The sequence below is a fragment of the Aspergillus ruber genome (genome assembly GCF_000600275.1).
Source record: "Aspergillus ruber CBS 135680 unplaced genomic scaffold scaffold00026, whole genome shotgun sequence".
Taxonomy (NCBI): Eukaryota; Fungi; Ascomycota; class Eurotiomycetes; order Eurotiales; family Aspergillaceae; genus Aspergillus; species Aspergillus ruber.
In genome coordinates, this window is record NW_024467322.1 from 31,739 (window position 1) to 50,708 (window position 18,970).

Consider the following 18,970-nt stretch of genomic DNA (forward strand, 5'->3'; position numbering starts at 1 on the left):
GGAGCTTTGTTTTTGCTGCGGGGCAGAAAAAAAAAAAAGACAGTGACTCCTTTCTCAGTCCTCACTTAACTCCACCGTAATCATTCAACGACTCCTATAAAGAAGGGCGCTTCGTTTTTGTTCCTTGAGGTCTCTGACCTTGTTACGAAAAGGACGGGAACACCATCGTCAACCCCCCCTTTTGTTGAGATCTCGTGCCTTCATCCCACCCCGCTTCCTTCCCTCTCCTACACCGTTCCCATTCTTCTCCTATCGGCACATCGCGACCATGGTGCAACAGAAGGTCGAGGAAGTCGAGCAGCTCGTCAACAGCTTGAATGCGGCGACCAAAAAGTCTAAGAACGAGGGGAAACGAACCTTCTCCTGCAGAAAGTCCACCTTTCCTGTGGCCCTCACGAACATCTCCGTCGACTCGTGGAAGTTCCTAGATCACGAATACAAACGCCAAGATCTCCCCACCTACGCTCGAGGCCTGTTCACTACGCGAAGAAAAGATGGAACCGCTGAAATCGTGACCCGTGGATACGACAAGTTCTTCAACGTGGACGAAGTGAACACGACACAATGGCGCAATATCGAGACGCAGACACGGGGACCCTACGAGCTGAGTGTGAAGGAGAACGGATGCATCATATTCGTGTCGGGATTGGAGGATGGCACGCTGCTGGTTTGCAGTAAACATTCGACCGGAAAGAGGGCAGACGCGGATGTCAGCCATGCTGAAGCCGGAGAACGCTGGGTTGAGACGCATGTTCGTGCTGTGGGCAAGACTGCCAAAGATCTCGCCCGGGAACTGCGCGATATGAACGCAACCGCCGTGGGAGAGCTCTGTGACGACACTTTCGAGGAACACGTTCTTGCCTACGACGAGTCCGCTGCGGGTATCTATCTCCATGGTATCAACTTCAACGTGCCATACTTTGCGACGCTTCCGGGCTTAGAGGTACACAAGTTTGCCGACAAATGGGGTTTCAAGAAGGCGAATTTCGTTCAGTTTGAAGATCTTCAGTCAGCCAAAGGATTTCTTGACAACTGTGCTGAAACCGGAACATGGGACGGTCGGGAGACCGAGGGATTCGTGATTCGATGCCAGAAGATTGAACCAGGTTCCGGGGTTTATGGGGATTGGTTTTTCAAGTACAAGTTTGAAGAACCCTACCTCATGTATAGACAGTGGCGTGAATGTACCAAGTCGGTCATCGCTGGAAAAGTCCCCAGAATTAAGAAGCACAAGAAGATTACCGAGGAATATTTGCAGTACGCCCGGAGACAGCTGGTCAAGGATCCCAAACTGGCAAAGCTCTACAACCAGAACCATGGTATCATTTCTATGCGCGACGGCTTCCTCCGGGAGCGTGGTTTGAACGGATCTGAGATCATCGCCATGGAAACCGAGACTGAAGGTCAAGATGTGGAACACAGTGTGGTCCTGGTACCCGTGGCCTCTCTCGGTTGCGGCAAAACAACTGTCGCCGTTGCCCTGACCAAGCTATTCCAATGGGGCCACGTACAAAATGACAACATCGCCCAGATGAAGAACAAGAAGAAGAAGTTTGTGATTGATATCACGAATGCCCTTGCCGTGTGCCCGGCCGTTATTGCAGACCGCAACAACCACATGAAGCGCGAGCGGGAACAGATCATTCAGGATATCCAGGAAATCGTCCCGAATGCCCGGTTTGTCGCGATGCAGTACGTCCACGAACCCAAGGACCAAATGTTGGACGGCATCCGGGAAGTGACTCGACGACGTGTGCTAGACCGAGGTGATAACCATCAGACGATCCGGGCCGGTAGTAAGAGCACGGACGAGATTATCGGTATCATGGAAGGATTTCTGGGCCGGTTCCAAGGTGTTGATACGGAGCGGGCACCGGATGACAATTTCGACGAGGTTATCAACCTGGACGTTTCTGCTTCATCCCGGGAGAATCTGGAAAAGGTTGTCAACGCTTTGCACTCTGTCTACCCGAGCCTGGTACCTCAGGTGCCTTCAGCACAGGAACTGGATCAGGCGATCGATTCGGCCATGCACGACTACCAAGTTGAACAAGATCTCAGCTTCTCCTATGGCAAACAGAAACAAAAGCAAGAAACAAACAGGGACAACAACAACCAGCAGAAGCCAGCTGCAGGATTACCCTCTCCCGTTGCCATCGCCAAAAAGATTGAATACTTCAACATCTCCCTCCCCGCAAAAGAAGTCTCCAACCTCCTCCACTCCCTCTTTCCGCCATCCACCCCGCCCGAAAAAGCCCGTCTGTATCACCAACTAGTGAACTCCCGGCGCGTGCAGGCCACCTTCCATGTGACGCTCATCCACCGTGCCTCTAAGAAGGACCACCCACAGCTCTGGGACCGCTACTTCAAAACCTACATCAACAAGTTACACGAGAAACATAACGAGAACCCCGCCGATACCTCTGAAACATCCCCCTTGGGATCCGCGCGCATCCGGCTCGAGCGCCTCATCTGGGATTCCCGGCTCATGACCTTTGTCGCCCGCATCCTACCCTCGGAAGACAGCACCGCCAACAACAGTGGCGCTGACAACAACGGTGATGGCAGTGGCAGTGATGATGGATTCTGGCCATGCGCGAACGCCCTCCCGCACGTTACTGTCGGTACCGTGTCGCCTAATATCAAGCCCAAGGAGAGTAATGACTTGCTGGCGAAGTGGTTACAGGTCGGCTCCGGGGGTGAGACGGGAATTTGGGAGGCCGAGCTTCCGGGTATCAAGGTTGTGCAGGGGACGGTGGGGGTTGTTATGAGTCGGAAGTAATTTGTTTTATTATGTCTATGATATGATACGAATAATGAAAGAAACGGGACGAATTTGTATGAAGTATGATGTCTGCACAAGGAAATTACCGCTTAGCTAACGTGGTATTACAATATACATATTTGCATCATTATCTACGTCCCCAGTAAGTCTCCGTAGAGTATTATAATACTTTTGCCGATGTTGTCGTTTACGGGAGCAAATGCGATTAACCAGTCACCCAATTCGTAACCCGCTGAGCCCCGAAGCGCCCCATATACGACAACCCAGTACTGCCCATTGGGAAGTAACTAACCAAGTACCAGATCAGAGCGGCGAGTTGGAAGATGGACGAGATGAAAGTGAGGATGGTGGAGTGGAGCTATTCAGAGAGTTAGCATGGTCATGTGTACTTAGGTTCAGGATAGAGAATGCAGTGCAGCGATATCAAGGTTTGACGGCACGATGCGCCTGCAATGCACATGCAGGGTCTGACTCGTATAGAAAAGACAGATAAGCGAATTTGAACTCACCCCGATGGCAAAATACAACGTCAGTGTAATCGAGCCGAAATAGGCAGCCGTAAAAGGCAACCGAGATCCCGAGATCAAATGCTTAGCATAGATCAAAGGTCCCATGAGGACCGCCCATGACAGCAGAAATAATAGCGAACCGACCGACCATCTGCAGAGCGAAAACAGGTTAGTTAATAAGAAGCGCTTGGCAATAATAATAGTAATGATGATAATATGAAAAGGCGAGTGCGCAATGATATGCATCGACTCTGACGCGTGCCTCAGCCACACATGACGAATGCGATGCCCACATTCCAGGACGAGGTATGTCGGGGGTTATGGAGATCCTCGTGGCATCAGGGAAGAACTTACAGAATGGCGAATTTGCGGGGTTTCAGCGACAACACAGGGAAGAGAAAAAAGCAAAGAAAGAAGCAAACGGCGGCACCAAGGTTGCATGCCACAAATATGAGCATCCGATCCCATCGACTTACTGCATATCGTTAGTTTTGTTTCACTGTCACGAGTTTCCTTCTCTGTGTTTAATGCAGGTACGGAGTGCGTCAGGTGGACTAGGCAGTGTAACATAACGAAATAGGAGCAATAAATTGATCACTTGAGAGTTGGATTGGTTAGTACTTACAGGCAAGAATACTGTCCTCTTCATCACGCCGATTTGCCGCCGGTAACGGTGCTCCCGGGGATTCATGAGTAGGCAGCTGTACATGTCCCTCGCCTCCAAACGGATTAATTGACTGTAGCCGAGATAAAAAGGACGTATCGTTGCTGGTGCGGACGGGGAGATCGGGATCGCGGCGAGACCAGCCCAAGGAGCTGACGGAATCGCGGAAGGATGTTGAAGCCATGGATTGTAGATTCCACCAATCCTGATGAATGAATCAATCGAGGGACGAGCGCAAGAAAATAAAATCGAACAAATAAAACGCAGGCAGATGCAGTACGCAAGTGTCAGTCAGCGGTCAGAACAACGTCTGCAGGGACTATGCACGACGGAAACCAATGAGTACGTGCAGATGATCTGCAGATATGAACAAGCGATGGCAGTGGTTATAATGGCGGTGCACAATCACAACGGTGGACCAGATGACTGGGAGGATACAGGGAACGAGACTCGACAAATAAACGGACGAGGTGAGCGGAAGGCGATAGTGATTAGCTTGTGATCGTCTCCCCGGATCGTTGATGAGAACTCGTAGGATATCGAATAATGGGAGGAATCTCCTGTTCTTGCAAAGTTCACGCACACCCTTGTCGAGAAGGTATCAAACTAGCTCATCCAGTAGTATATCCAGGATGGAGTATGGTTGGTGTGCGTCGGGTGTATCCGGGTTGCAATGTCGTCAAGCGCGCAAAGTGACGAACAGAAAGAGTATGCGCAAGAATGCGGAGATCCTTGAGAATGGAGGGGGAGGGAGAAAGCGAGCAGTGAGAGCCTGCAAGATGATGCTATTGCTGATGCCAGTGCCGGTGGTGCTGCCGTATACGGAGTAGAAACACAGGATGCGCGCGTATCGAAAGTAACGTAGGAAGGTTTTTCGAGGCGACGATCGTCCTGGAAGGCTGCAGATTTGGCATCCAATCATCAGCTGACAGCCTCTTTTACTTTGATTTCTAGTAAAGGAGGGGATGGAGGGGAAGCCATATCGGAGAGTGGGTAGTGGTTTCAGTTCAGGACACCGTCGCATCCACCACCATCACCACCACCCTGGTCTTATCACATACCGGTATATTGATTGTGTTCCGCGTAATTAATCTAGAGCAATGGTTCTTTTGTCGTGGTGAATAGCAGTTGCCAGTGCAGCAGGAATGGTGATAGTGGTGAGGTGGACAGTGATGGCGGTGATGCTGAGCTTCGGAGTCGGGGTGATTCGGTTTCCGATAGCCAATCATAGTCTAGTTTGTCTCACTAGTCCTAATTAGGCACTAGTCTCTTGGGCCCCGCTGTCTCCACCAATGGTCCGCGTGCAATGAGACAACACCACATATCATTGGCTGTGAATATATCTACAAAGTCACGCTAACCACGATAGGCATATCAGTTATCTCCAACCAAACCCCGCACAGACCAAACCGTTGTTTCTGAAGTATGGCGAGTCATGAAGAGACGTGCGGATACGCCGTTGCAGAAGTTCCCCAGTGGCGATCCGACTACCACTAATTGAGCATTCGCATTATCTACTATAGAGTATGTACAGTGTCTTTGTTCGATGCATGATACTATTGCTCGCTATTGTCTACATGATTTGTCTTCTCCTTGCGTAAACCATAGATTCGCTAAACCTTGACGGGCCGAGACGGCAATGTTGAAAGTCAAAATGCCATATTTCCTATCAATATCAATAATGAATAAGTTGCCTCGTATATACTCCTACCTTTTCGGAGGTCTGGTTGGTGGATGCAAATCGCATTCCGCATGTCAAATGATTTGATTTGTTGACATTCCAGTTCCTGTCTGTATTTCAAATCATTGACTGCTATATCGGAGGAATTCTCCGCATGTATTCCGTATGTACTCTGTATGTACTCTGTATGTACTCTGTACTCTACACCGCGCGATCCGGCTGAAATTCTTCGTGGCCGGAATTTTTTATTTATATTGCTGTCGTCATGAATAGAGTTGAAGTTGCACTCCTCTCGGGAATCGACGTCATTCCCTGGCGGGATTTGCATCTGCAAGTGTCACGGACCGTCTATCGTATCTGATGGTGGCATAGATCTGTCTGCTTCCGAGACAATAACGCTCGGATGTCCGTGGCTGTACAGTCTGTCGAGAAGACGCAATGCAATTCGCCTGTTCGGGTGTCTGTATCTGAGTAAGATGGGGCCTAAGCTCTCCGGGCTCATCGCTGTGTTGCTGTACTCCCGCCTGTATCAGTATACTCTGGGCTATGGTCAGCCTTAATCGTCGATCTTAGATGGAAAATTATTGCATACAGTGTCTGCAGGTAGAGATCGTTTTCTTTTCTTCCCTTCTTTTTTTTTTTTTTTTTTTAAAAAAAAAAAAAAAAAAAAAAAAAAAACAATGATGATAATAATAATAATGATTCTCGTTTCCACATGGCGTGCCGCTAGTACTGTACACGGATTCCCAGATGCCATTTTCTCCCCTCCTTCAAGAGACGAGTTAGGACAAAAAGGATATTCTCTCAGACATGGTATGCTCGACCAGGCATCTGATACATTCTCTCCAAAGCGTGAGTCATGGTAGATTGAATGCTACAGCCTGATTGGCGAGCAGGTGCCAAACAGTGTTCATGGGATAAGGCTTGCCTTCCAAAATAGTACCGGACTGTACCACCATCTCGACTTGCTCGATGGTCTTTCCTCCCTCCACCCTCCATCAGCATCCATCATCATCAGCAGCAGTCGGAGTTAGGGTGCCATTGCCCCCCTCAAGTCAGGAGCAGGTGCCTGGGAGTTAGCTCCGGCCTATCAGCACAGAGCTTCCCACCCTCCTCTTGAGGACGCCGTTCTGATTAGGGCCTGTGCAGTCAGAAACATAACATCATCGTCATGGATGAGAGAAACTCTAGTTAATCAAGCTGGTTGATATGAATCTAATGGATCGACATCCTGCATGACCATCACCCAGCAGTATATCAAATGGGATGTGTAGAAGAGTGTCTTGCTCGTCTTTAAAAAGTCCGTCTTTCCCCCGGCCTGTGTAGTCTTTTTACTTTCTCACACGGCACATCCGTCCTCCTTGCTGACCCCCCCTGAGCTGAATTCATCCATCTGGCGCAACTTCTCTGACTGGTCGGAGACATAAAAGGACAGCATCTCCCCCGTCTGAGTTGCCCGAATTTAGCCATATCCAGCCTTAGGGTTGATGAGGCAATCTGACCTGGTCTTTCACATGTAAGTCATGATGTTTCTTTCGTCATACCAAAGAAAATACGTGACTGTCATTGTCGAGTGAGGCTGTCGTTGAGTTTCTCTTTGGGGGATGCCTGTGCGGCTCAGCCACGTGAGACTCGCCATCGATAACCTCTCTTCTTCTTCCTTCTTCCTTCTTCCTTCTTCCTTCTTCCTCCCTTCATCATCATCATCTTCCTTTTGCTTTTTATCACACTTATCTATCTCATGCATATTTTCTAACAGCCAAGCTTACCATTTCTTCCAGTCCATCTGCAAGAACCTGACTACTGAGTAAGTGTAATATTTCTTTTGCTTCTTTTTGGTCATTTCCTTCTGTTATGGTCAAACTTCGGCCGTCATTGCTGCTGAGTACCCTCGGATTTGGAACCCGTCTCTCAGGGGTCTCAGCAAGTAACGCAAACCCCACTTTGCCCCTCATCGGAGAACGAACCCATGAAAAACGAAAATCCATTGGGAAAAGCCAAATCGCCCGAGCCGCCTCCAAACCCACGTCGGAAAGCTTACATGAGTGTCTCAAATGCCTTGTTTCTACCGTCCGAGGGCAGATCGCGGGGAAGGGGACCGGAAAGAGAAGGGCCTCTGCACAGTACCTCAATAAGCAATACCACTGGGAATCAAGGACCTGCAGCAATTCTGAGCATCCCGGTCGAAATGAAGCCATAATATAACGGCTTGCATACGCGCAGGGTCCTTGATGAACACTCTGGGTTCCATGGATACCATCCACAAGCACCTCATTGTGGCGGAACAGGCACACCATCAACCAGCGCTTAGGGATACGGACATGCACCGATAATTTCGGATATGGCAGAAGAAGTGATACATTAAAAGACATAAAAATACATCAAAAAAAAAAGTCTACCCCGGACAGTTCATGGCATCATATCGATTATCGCCATATACTGCCGGCTTTATCTCCGCGGTGCCTGACCTCACCGCTCACTGGATCTGGCCACCCCACTCGTCGCATTCGCATCTCACCTCTTCTTGTCTTTTTCCCCACGGCATTTGCCTCTCTCACTTTTTCTCTCTTGCGACTCCCTCGTTTCATCTCTGTCGGGTCTGCTCCTTCCAATACTAGTGACTCTTGTGTCTGTGGCTCCTCTCGTCTTTTAAATTCCTTCCGGATTCCTCTGGGGCGCTCTCTTTGATATCATCCCGCATTGTTCCAATCCGTGGTTGCCCTGGACCCATTCTGGGCATCGTTTTTTCTCCTTTTCCTTTCCCGCCGACTAATGAACACACCTTTTTATCTCTCTTGGCCTCTTTACTGATATCCTTACTGTTTTCTTGTGTCTTTTTCTATTTTTGATTGCGATCGCTTACAGCGAATCTTATCAGACTCGGGATTATTTTTCTTCGTGCGCACTGGGCGGCAACAGTTACCTTATTCGGACAAATTAATCCAGTGCATTCCCTGCCGATTCAGCCGTCTGTCAAATCGCTTTCGATTTTCCATCGCTGCCCCAACAAACCCTTACGTCCCCGAGTCCTACGGACTACACTCGATCGCCGGAGCACTATCGTCCGTTATCGAATCCATCGAAAGTCTATATTCGTGTCTTTCATATGAACGTCATTGTCTAGAAGGTAGGCAACTCCTTCGCCCTCGGAATACAATCATGGGGCATACTCTTCTGTGAAATCTATTCCGGCATCTTCTGAAACTCTGCCACGTTTCACAGCTGTGAATACGTGGGGAAGAAGAATTTCAGACCTGGCAGGATTTAACTCAGAGAGGTGCTGCCAACGTCGCGGATGAATTCTCCAGGATCTTTTCGGTGCAACACGGCTAACTCTATGCGCTATCACAGATACTTGGCGGCTCCCATTTTTATCTACGTCTTTGCGCCTCGTCGGTTTCATACAACGCAAGCATATAGAACTGTGGCGTTTTCCGTTCGACTTCCATAACGCATAACGTTCCTCCAATTCAGGAACGTCGACTTCTCTGTGAGTTTCGACCTAAACCGAACGGGTAATCGGCCCAGGGCCGGTGCAACGAGCTACACCATGACAGAAGCAAGCCTATACATAAAGAATGAGCCTGACGAGAATAGTGATTCGAATTTTTTCATCATGTCGCACTCCGGCTACGCCATGCCTAATCAGTTTGGCAGCAATAACAACGAGAGCATCGATCCCTCTGACTTAACAATGCAGAACAGTGGTTTCATGTCCTTTCCCTTTACCTCTCAGCAGAATCTCTCGTCGAGTTTCAACTTCGGAAACTCCGGGATTGATACCGATGAACTGCTCGACCTCGAACTCAGTGGCCAAAATGGCATGCAACGGAACGATAATATGAACTTTATCCAGGAGCAGCATCCAGCTGGCGGAGTTTCCATGAGTCACCCAGGCCAAATGGGCCATGTGTATTCGAACACTCCAGATGCTTCTATGCAAAGTCCGTTCATGCAAAACAATTTTCAATACGACCAGTTCCGGAACATGAACCAGCAGGCTCAGTCTATCCCAACCCATCTCCAGCGCTCCAATTCACAGTTCGACCAAAATCTCCTTGGTGCCAAAGGCCGTCCAAGTATGCAAGTCCTCGACCGATCAATATCAGACTCTCGCAGTCCCATGACCCCAAAGACTCCCGCCATGGGTGGATTGGCCTTGGGAACCCCTGAATCTGGCAGCTTCCCGAGCCAGCCCATCCGTACAGCGAACTTGCACCATCGTCACCAGAAGACGCTTTCGAACCAATGGGATGGCACTCCTGGAAGTGGTCATTCTTTTGGCGAATCGCCTATTTCATCTCCACCCAACCCAGCCCACCACGCCGGTATCTCTGAAATCCTGAAATCTGGAAAACACGCTTCATTACCTGCCAAAGTGGATAACCACATGCCTGGACACATGCCGGAGCAGGAGACACAAGAAGCCAAACGCCGTCGCCGCAGGGCCTCTCACAACCTAGTCGAGCGCCGTCGACGTGACAACATCAACGAACGGATTCAGGATCTGTCACACTTGGTTCCTCAGCACCGATTGGAAGATGACAAGGTCAGGAAGCAACTGGTCAACAACACTATGTCTCCATCGGGTAGTAGCACGAACGCTGCCACTTCGCTCCTTGCCGGCGGCAATGGTCGCCGGGCCACTGCAGGCAACATTACGATGGGCTTGCCCATTGAGGAGAAGGAGAAGGGACCGAACAAAGGCGATATTTTGAACGGTGCTGTGAGTTGGATGAGAGACCTGATGTGGTCCATGCACGTCAAGATGCAGCAGGAGTCGGAGCTGGCCGAACTGATCACTAGTCTCGGCGGAACCTGGCCGTTTGAGCAAACTGAAGAAGAGAAGCGGATGCGCAGCGAGATCCTCGAAGCCTTGGAACGCAACGACCCTAGCTCATTCAGCTACACTAGAGGCCCCGGTAGTGGCCTTCGGGTGCCCAAGCACACGAATTTTGCGGGCGACGCCGTGTCCGGACCCGGTGCTCTCAGTCCCCAAAGCTTGAGCCCGTCATACAACAGCGGTGCCAGCAGCGCCCCGAGTACAGGCCCCGGCCAAGCGCAATACTGGAACAGCTCAGGCCATGCTGGGATGAGCTTCAAGGAAGAAGACGAGTACGCAATGGAGATGAACTAGACCAGACCATCTCTGTAATTTCAGCTAGGCTGATCTACAAGTGCATGTCAAGACATGATGCATATTGCATACAAGGCGTCAAACGGGGGTCATAAAAATTTGACCGGCGTACAGGTGACATATGTCCAAATGTCACATTCGTTCTTTTTCTCTTCGAGATTACGCGGTTGCTTACCTGGGATTGTCGTTTTCTTTTGTTGTACAGGGGTACATGGGTTATGCGCTTGTTCTGTTGGGCTTTTATTTTGCTTATTTGATGTTTCTTGTCCCATCTTAATGCTTTCGAATGGTTTATCATGACAGTCAGTCTGTTCGAGAATGATGATGACGATGGTAACGCTCCGGCGAATTTCCTCTCTCCATTAGGTTTATGCCTCTACAACGACATTTATGCATTACTCTCGTCCTCGGGTTTAATATCTTCTTTTTCTTTGTTTTGCATGCTTTTATGTTCCATGGTTTACGTCGATACCCCCTGTTTTTTTTTTTTTTGCTTTTGCTTTTGCGGTTTGTTACTACCCACTCGTGTTTCTTTGTTTTTCTTGAATCCCATTTGGGATATTAATTGGTATACGATTTATGCGAGTGCTTGAATGTTATTTTTCATTGTCCACTGTTTCGACAGGTATGCATGGTTCACATCTATATAAATTTGTTTACTTGGCTACCAGTCCATTGAAATACACCACTTTCTACAACTTCCTACATTTCAACTTCCATTGTATCTCAACCCACGAAGACAGGAAATGAACTAAGGCTACTTCATAGATATAAGTATCAAATCAGATCAATTGCATCGCATATCCAAGTTCCTCCGTTTATTTTTATCATCACCCGGCCATAAGGGTATCTGCATATCCTTTTCATTCACATTCCTTTTTATTTTACCGCAAGTGCACTTACTCTCCCCGCATCTTACGGAAGAAGTCCATAACACCAGTAAACACAACCAACAAAATACCACCACCAGGACCTAGACGCAGCACCTTAGGGGTAAATCCCTTATACAATGCACCGAAACCCTCCTCCTTCATCACAGTCGCAATAGCAGGCCACGCCCAGTTGTACTTGGGCACCTGTCCGGCAACCTTGGAGGTGTTCTGGATGCGCGACTTGACAACATCCATGGGCGTGTTCAGCACAGTACCCATGATACCACCGATAGAACCAGCGATCAGATCGTTGCGGGTCTGCTGCGCCTTGTTACCAGGCTCAGCCTGGGGCAGCTGTGCGCGCACCTGGAAAATACAGCCGAAGTATCCTCCATTCCACAGGATGTGGCGCCACAAAGTAGACTCGAGGCCGTTATACATGGCCAGGGGGCCCTCGGTCGCGACGATCTTCTTGACTACATCGAACATGCCGTTATATTTACCGGCCGAGGCGCGGTCTTGCAGACGGATCTTGACGAGTTCGAAAGGAACCACGACGAAGGCTTCTGTGGCTCCTGCGGTGGCACCGGTTAGAGTTGCGAGGGATTGAGTTTGTTTCTCGGCGCCGAAGAGGTTGCGGTAGAAGGAGCCCCAGCTGTCGTTGGCGGCGAATTTGGTGGCGCGCTTGGGGGCTTCCATTAGGATGGGGGCGGAGATTCCGCGGTATAGGCGAGAGGGGCTGTTTCTTCAGTACTTCTTCTTTTCATCCTCGTTATTTGTAGAGTGCGTACCCCTCATTCTTGATGATTTTGCGGAAGCAATCAAACATGCCATTGTATCCCTCTTCGCTTGCAGCGGCGACGTTGGTCTGGAGCTGACTGCCTTCAATTAGAACGCGCATCAAACATAATAGTACCCAGTTGACTTACACTCTTGTCTTGACCACATCCAACGGGTACCTGTTCACATGTTAGCCAATGCGTCCGATCCCGAATCCGATTACCATGCCGATATCGCCGCGTGATAAGGAATTATTAATCGCACATACATGATAAGAATCTACGAGCGTATGAGAATCAGCAACTGGTCTCAGAACCCTGAACAGGGAATGGGAGTCTAGAATGGAAGCATACCTCCGACACACCGGCAACAGCACCAGCAGCGAACTGGTAGCCGAAGGGGAGCGGCTTCTGGGTTGTATTTTGGGACATGGCAGGGGACAGAAACAATTGACCAAAGACAGTGATGCGGGGTAGTGGGAGAGGAAGAGAGAAGGGTAGAGAGAGAAAGAAGAGAAAGAAGAGGAGACTGGAAGAGGAGAGAAGAGGGCAGTGACTGACGCTCGGAGAAGCTCACCGGCAAAACACCCGAATCTCGCCCAATCCGGAAAAGTGCCCCCCCCCGCATGGAGACTTACCGAAGTGGGTAGTATACAAACAGGCCATTTTCCGGAGTACATAATACAGAGTATACGATGATTATATTAGTGAATACATACGTACAATCAATCATCATGAGAGCGTCACCACTAACATAACTGCTACAATCAACAGCATTCTCCCATCCACAACCCTCCCACTACCACCTCCAGTCTCTTTCGCAACAGTCCCCGTCGCAGTTACACTCTCTCCAGTAGAAGCAGTACAACTAGCCGAGCCGCACGCGAAACCAGTCGGACAACATCCCCCGCCCATACTATCACCACAGCCAAACCACCCACCCGCGCACGTCGCGGAATCAGTACTGACAGCCGGCGCCACGATGGTCTCGTCGTTGTTGGACACCACTGCCGTCGAGGACATCATCGGGCAGGAGGTTGTATCGCAGTCTCGACCAGTGCGACAGCATCCACCTTGATACACGGCTGAGCAGGCGTAGAATCCGATCGGGCAGATTGAGCCTGTTTCGCTGGATGATTTGGAGGTTGTAGCTGTTGAAAGGCTGGTTGGTCGGGCCGGGGGTACGAGGTCGTCGGAACTCTTGCTGGCGGTGCTTGTACTGCTAGGCACATAGCTAGACACAGGGGTCGTATATGTCTTCGTAGACACAAACACCGTCGAATGGACAGTAACCGTCACAGTGGATACATAGGCACCTAGACAACAAACCGACTGTTAGCTATACGGACTCAGTTGCGAACGGGAAGCATAAGCGGAACATACAGCCACCATCAACACACTCATATCCCGGAATACAGCACCCCCCTCCTAGCTTCGCCGGACACGCCGTGTATCCCGACTGGCACGACCCAATGACCCCAGAGCATGTCTGTCCCTGCGGACAACAGCCCACATCCCCAGACCCCGTGTCTTGGACTAACTCGCAGGTATCTCCGGTTGTGCAGCAGCTGCTCGGGCGGTCGATGGATGTGCAACTGGTGGTGCCAGCTGGACATTGGAAGTCTCGTTGGAAGAGGGAGAAGCCCCGTACTAGGTTGTTAGACGCTGGTTGGAATGGGTAGAATCTTGGTTGGAGCTTGTCATTGTCATCGATGTCGGTGTGGTTACCCACCGATAACCCATCGGAGCCATCGTAAGACCAATAATCCGGGAAGAACTTCTCGCCCTCGTCACTGCTCATCTTCTTCACTCCGCGGATCGCTTTCTCGTTGACATTGTGTTGCTGGATTCGTACACCTTCGTGATGATTATCTTCTGCGAGCGAGGTCTCTGAGAAAAGCGAGAGTATTGCCAGAGTGTGTATGAGGCGCATAATGCTGGTCTTGTACGGGTAGCATAGGCTTAATTACTGAACTGTAGTAAGGAAAGGGAGATCATCGTGCTGATCGTGAGTTTAAATAAGAGTCTCGTTTGGGAGGATCCATTTTGGTTTGCCTGGAGATTCATTGGTTGATTGTTGTTGTCTTGGTGACTGGTGGCTGAAATGCGATGGCTGGTTGGGCACTGTTTTCACCGCCTGGGATATAAATATCGATCAGTCTACAAAGTACACGATAGATGGAAATAAATATCGAAACCACAATAAATTCAAATAATGCCAATGTAACAACGCTCTGATGCTAGAATATTTCCAATGATAAACATAAATAAAGGGACGGTGATCCATCCCACATAACAGGCCACAGCAACTTGTGGCGGGTATCGTCAACACACTAAATGATAATAGACCACCGGTTTCAATTCAAAAGTAATGCCAGTCGAGCCTAAGACACTCCAAGGATGGCGCATACTTAAGCAGTATCATCCTTTGCAGCCTCGTCTTTGCCCTTGCCCTCATCGTCCGATTCCTTGGCCTTCTCGTCCACCTCTTCTCCCTCTTTAGCATCCTTGTCATCCTCTGCGGGCTTCTCAGCATCGTCGGTCGAATCTTCTGTCTGCTCAGCCTCGCCTTCTCCAGATGCCTTTGCAGCAGCCTTCGCAGCTTCAGCCTCAGCCTCAGCCTTCTCCATATCCGCCGCTCGAGCCTGTATGCGCTCCCAAACATCTTTGCGCACGCGGTCATCCTTGGCCCGACGGAGTCTCTCCGTCTCCTCCACACCACCGCTCTTCTTCAGCTTTCCTTGCTCGACAAATGCACCCAGTTCTTTCTGGAATTTGCCGATGCGGCGGGTTTCCAGCTCCTTTTGTCGTGCCTTTTCTGCCCGTTCAATGGCTTCGAGACGAGATTCGTGGTTCGGTTGCAGGGCACGGACTTCGCCTAGGACACCATCCTTTGCCTTGAGTGGGTCGGCTGTCGGATCAATGGCCAGGTTCCGCCCTGTGGGCCGCAAGGTGACGCCGTTAGGAGTCTCATTCGACATGGCCTGTTGTTTCGTCGCCTGTTCGACCAGTGCAAACGTCTGCGAAGCTTTCTCGAGGTCATCTTGCAAGTCGGCCGCGAGATCTTCTTGCATGGTAAGCTGGTCACGCTCTTCACAAACCATCTGGAGCTCTTTCTCCCAAATCTTGGTCCAGATCGGCTTCTCACGCTTCAGGAACTCTTGCATCTTCTTCATCTCCGTGGTAACTGCAGCGATGTCCTTGCTAACAGTCTCCAGCTGCCTGGGCAGTGGACGCACACCGCGAGTGACGACATCCTTGCGGAGGTCTTCAACCAGATCCTGAAGGTCGTCCACACGCGACACCAATCGCTCAGATTCATCAGCAAGCTCCTTCTTCCCGGAATTGATACGAAAGCGGCCCGCATCTCCCTCAAATGATGGGACAGCAACATCTGCCGCAGCGCTCTTGACGCTGCCAGCCTTAGAGCGAATCGAACTCATCGAACTGTTGATGTCAGAGCTAAAATCGGCGTACGTTTGGCGCAGAACGGCCAGATCCCGACGCAAGCTTTGAAGTTCCGCAAGCTGACCACTGTCAGCCGAGATATTGCCCTTCTGAGTCCCAACAACGGCCTTCGGGGAGCCGGAAACCTGGACAGGAGGTGCAGCCGCCAGACGGGCCATCTCTTTGGCCGCCTCCAATTGACGATCTGACACACGCTGCATCATAGTCTCATGTCCATCTAAAGTTCCTTTAATACCCTCGACCAAGCGTCGGACACCACCGAGGCCATCGTCAAAATGCCTTCGGACTTCATCAAGCGTATCCACGTTCAACACTAGCACCGATCGATCCTTGACGTCCACCAGGTCTTCCAATTCATGCCGGACTCCCGAGACTGGGTCTTGGATGTAGATTTCTGGAAGGTCCACTCCATTGTTGTGTGTGTTCCAGGCAAACTTCTCAATGAAAGCTAGCTGAAGTCTTCCAATCGTGAGACCACTGGGACCTTCGGGCAAGACATACTTCTTAATCTTGCTCTTGTACTGTAAGAACAAAGTCAGTTCCTTTCCGGGAGAGGGCTGGTCAGAAACGTATTGAGTGCCGCGAGGCGGCGTGGAAATCTCTGTCGAAGGCCGTCGTTCACCGGACGTCGGTGTCCCGGGAGCAGCAGCCGACTCAGCGCTGGAACCTTTTGTAGGTTCAAACGCCTCGCCAAGAGAAGGCTCTGGAGGATGTGGGAATTCCAGAGATGGTCCTGCAACTGCGGGCTTATTCAACGTATCAGGTTCAGGTGTAGGACTCTTCTTGTCATCCGGGGTCTCGGTCCTGGCAGTCGCTGGATCAGGAGAAGGCTCTGCCCGGGTTTTGTTGGGCTCATCCTCAGCCGCAGGAGTATTGGTTACTGGTGTTTCCGACGGAGTACTCTTGGCAGAAGACGGATCTTGCAGGCGATTTGATGACTTTTGTATTCCATGGGCGGTTGATCCTCGTAACCGCACAGCGTTCAAGGACTCACGGACATCACGACCTCGGTTCGGAATGGGCGTCGTTTGGGTCGGAAGCATAGGCACTCCATTGGAAGACGTACCCAAGTGCTTTTGAATTTGGTATGCTGAAAACCGCCGAGATGCACGTCGTTCCAACTCGCCACTTCGTTGAAGAGCCCCCAAAGCGTCATCTTGTTTCGGTGTCGGGGGTGGAGCTGGGTAGGGGGAAGGGGTTTGGGACGACAATGCCGGAGCCGGAGCCGGAGCCGGAGCCGGAGCCGGAGTGACCTGCTTGAGAATCACATCTTCCGGGGCCGACGATTGGGACAGGATGTGCTGGGCCTCCTGCCTGGAAGCTTCCCGTTCGGAATAGCTTGTCCCTCGCAATTCGCCGTGTCCAGCTGAACTCGTTCGAGGCATGGTAGACGAGTCTTCGGCAGAACCATTGCTTCCATGACGACGCCCAGTTCTTGATCTGGGGGAGGTGGCCGTCGTTGTGGCCTCCTCATACGCCTGATTCATAACAGCCGTCTGCCCAGTTGAACTGCCTTGCCGTCCCGAAGACGACCTACTGTCGTCTCTTTGCTGCCGCGATCGTAAACGAGCTTGTTTTTTTTTCAGCCCATGCAGTAGATTTATAATGATGTCCCGAATCCGTGGAAGATAACGATCGAGGCTTTGTGGCGATGCGTCCTGACTGAGGGTATCTTCGAGTATGGTACGGAGCAGGTCTGGCACGGGGCCCAGATCAGATGTATCAACGCCGATTGCATTGAACGCACGGCATGCCAGGTTGAACTCGTATCCCAGACGCACGTAGACGTCAGAAACCTCGTTCTCCGAGGCTTGTCTCCGGGACCATTGTGTAAGGGTTTCCAGTAATTGCTTGGTTGCAACTAGAAGATGGGTCACGCTTTTTTCGATTTGGGAAATCTGTTTATCGGGCTGTTCATACAGGAAAAAGTAAACATCATCAGCACGGAACCCTCGGAACGAACGTGGACCGCCTGTCCAGCCACTCTTCAGAACTTACCACGATTGTTCTCGACTGCTGGGATCTGGACGAACTCGACGACGAACTGCGAGGCGCGGAAGACTGGGACGTCATGGCCGTCTCGACACTGCTCCCCGAACCGGTCGAAAAGTGTTGGGGAGGCGGGCTTCGTGATGGGCCAGGACTTCCGGTGGGATGCGGACGCTGGGAACGAGAGGATGAGGAGCGCATGTATAGGGCTGATCAAGTAAAAACGACAGAGAAATAAGAATAGATTCCGATTAGAAAGGATTAGAAAAACTAGACAGTGAGAAAAAGAAGGTTATAAAAAAAAAAAAAACGATCAGCTCGCAGAGACCAGGTAGGGGGGCGCAAATTAATATTGCATCCCAGGAAGGAAAGAAAGAAACAAGAAGAAACGGGAAAAAGTACAGAGTCACCAGCCTCTTTTCTACTGACTCAAGATTCCTGCTTGTCAGAAAGCCCGAAACAAGCCAGAGCTGTACTAGTGGTGGTGGTGATAGTAGAAGTGAACTTCGAATTGGGCCAACATCTGGTGGCTACTCCGCCGGTCACATGTCCACTGCCAGCCTCCGCCTTTTGTTCTGACTTTTGTTTGATCTTTGTCTTTGTTTCAATTGCTACATGTTTTACTCTGGGGTACAGATAAGATTATTATAGAGACTTTTTTTAGCTTCTATGCAATCTTCTTTGGGGAAGTGATATGTCTATTACTGCTTGTTAGTGTGTGGCGGGGTGCCTCGGCTCCCCGATGTCCAGCATTACAACTCTGTGCCTACAGTATAGATATGGTTACCTCAAGAAAATCTTTATCTACGAGTAACGCTAGCTGCATAAAGGATCCTAACGATCTGTATATATCACGTGAGCATCAATACATACCGCACGATACGGAATACAGCGAGTATCAATCCGACAGCTCGTGGCAATTAAAAAGCCTAAGCTATGCGAAGACTCCTAGGGCTGTCAATAGCCAGTCATGTCTCCGTATGCAGAGATCATCCCTACTCTGACTTGGCCCAGTGCCCAGTGCTCCAGTCTTTCATCCCTGATCATCTCGAAGATGCGGTATGTCTCTGGTACATTTGAGTTGGT

The 18,970-nt window shown here is 50.3% G+C and overlaps 7 protein-coding genes across 7 annotated transcripts; 3 read left to right on the forward strand and 4 right to left on the reverse strand.

The window, feature by feature from the left end:
- Positions 1-268: 268 nt before the first annotated feature.
- Positions 269-2,782, forward strand: EURHEDRAFT_462079 (tRNA ligase; the record flags this gene model as incomplete). The annotated part of the gene is made up of 1 exon (XM_040784774.1): positions 269-2,782. One exon carries the CDS (start codon positions 269-271, stop codon positions 2,780-2,782), a length of 2,514 nt encoding a protein of 837 aa, XP_040636159.1.
- A 208-nt stretch (positions 2,783-2,990) lies between these two features.
- On the reverse strand, positions 2,991-4,142 carry EURHEDRAFT_462369 (putative Golgi traffic protein SFT2; the record flags this gene model as incomplete). The annotated part of the gene is made up of 4 exons (XM_040784799.1): positions 2,991-3,143; positions 3,295-3,445; positions 3,649-3,769; positions 3,920-4,142. The coding sequence occupies 4 exons, from the start codon at positions 4,140-4,142 to the stop codon at positions 2,991-2,993; spliced, it is 648 nt and encodes a 215-aa protein (XP_040636160.1).
- Positions 4,143-4,310: 168 nt separating this feature from the next.
- Positions 4,311-4,835, forward strand: EURHEDRAFT_182185 (uncharacterized protein). Its single transcript, XM_040777881.1, has one exon. It carries the CDS (start codon positions 4,480-4,482, stop codon positions 4,786-4,788), a length of 309 nt encoding a protein of 102 aa, XP_040636161.1. The 5' UTR covers positions 4,311-4,479; the 3' UTR covers positions 4,789-4,835.
- Positions 4,836-9,436: 4,601 nt separating this feature from the next.
- Positions 9,437-11,036, forward strand: EURHEDRAFT_415231 (basic helix-loop-helix domain-containing protein). Its single transcript, XM_040782631.1, has one exon. It carries the CDS (start codon positions 9,481-9,483, stop codon positions 10,774-10,776), a length of 1,296 nt encoding a protein of 431 aa, XP_040636162.1. The 5' UTR covers positions 9,437-9,480; the 3' UTR covers positions 10,777-11,036.
- Positions 11,037-11,675: 639 nt separating this feature from the next.
- Positions 11,676-12,859, reverse strand: EURHEDRAFT_379965 (putative mitochondrial 2-oxodicarboxylate carrier protein; the record flags this gene model as incomplete). Its single annotated transcript, XM_040779230.1, has 5 exons — positions 11,676-12,387; positions 12,440-12,526; positions 12,578-12,607; positions 12,697-12,707; positions 12,782-12,859. The coding sequence occupies 5 exons, from the start codon at positions 12,857-12,859 to the stop codon at positions 11,676-11,678; spliced, it is 918 nt and encodes a 305-aa protein (XP_040636163.1).
- A 224-nt stretch (positions 12,860-13,083) lies between these two features.
- Positions 13,084-14,500, reverse strand: EURHEDRAFT_506049 (putative GPI anchored protein). The gene is made up of 2 exons (XM_040785850.1): positions 13,811-14,500; positions 13,084-13,743 (listed from the first exon to the last, which is right to left on the reverse strand). The coding sequence occupies exons 1-2, from the start codon at positions 14,358-14,360 to the stop codon at positions 13,160-13,162; spliced, it is 1,134 nt and encodes a 377-aa protein (XP_040636164.1). The 5' UTR covers positions 14,361-14,500; the 3' UTR covers positions 13,084-13,159.
- Positions 14,501-14,616: 116 nt separating this feature from the next.
- EURHEDRAFT_415233 (formin-mediated actin nucleation enhancer) lies at positions 14,617-18,365 on the reverse strand. The gene is made up of 2 exons (XM_040782632.1): positions 17,894-18,365; positions 14,617-17,805 (listed from the first exon to the last, which is right to left on the reverse strand). The coding sequence occupies exons 1-2, from the start codon at positions 18,083-18,085 to the stop codon at positions 14,839-14,841; spliced, it is 3,159 nt and encodes a 1,052-aa protein (XP_040636165.1). The 5' UTR covers positions 18,086-18,365; the 3' UTR covers positions 14,617-14,838.
- Positions 18,366-18,970: the final 605 nt, after the last annotated feature.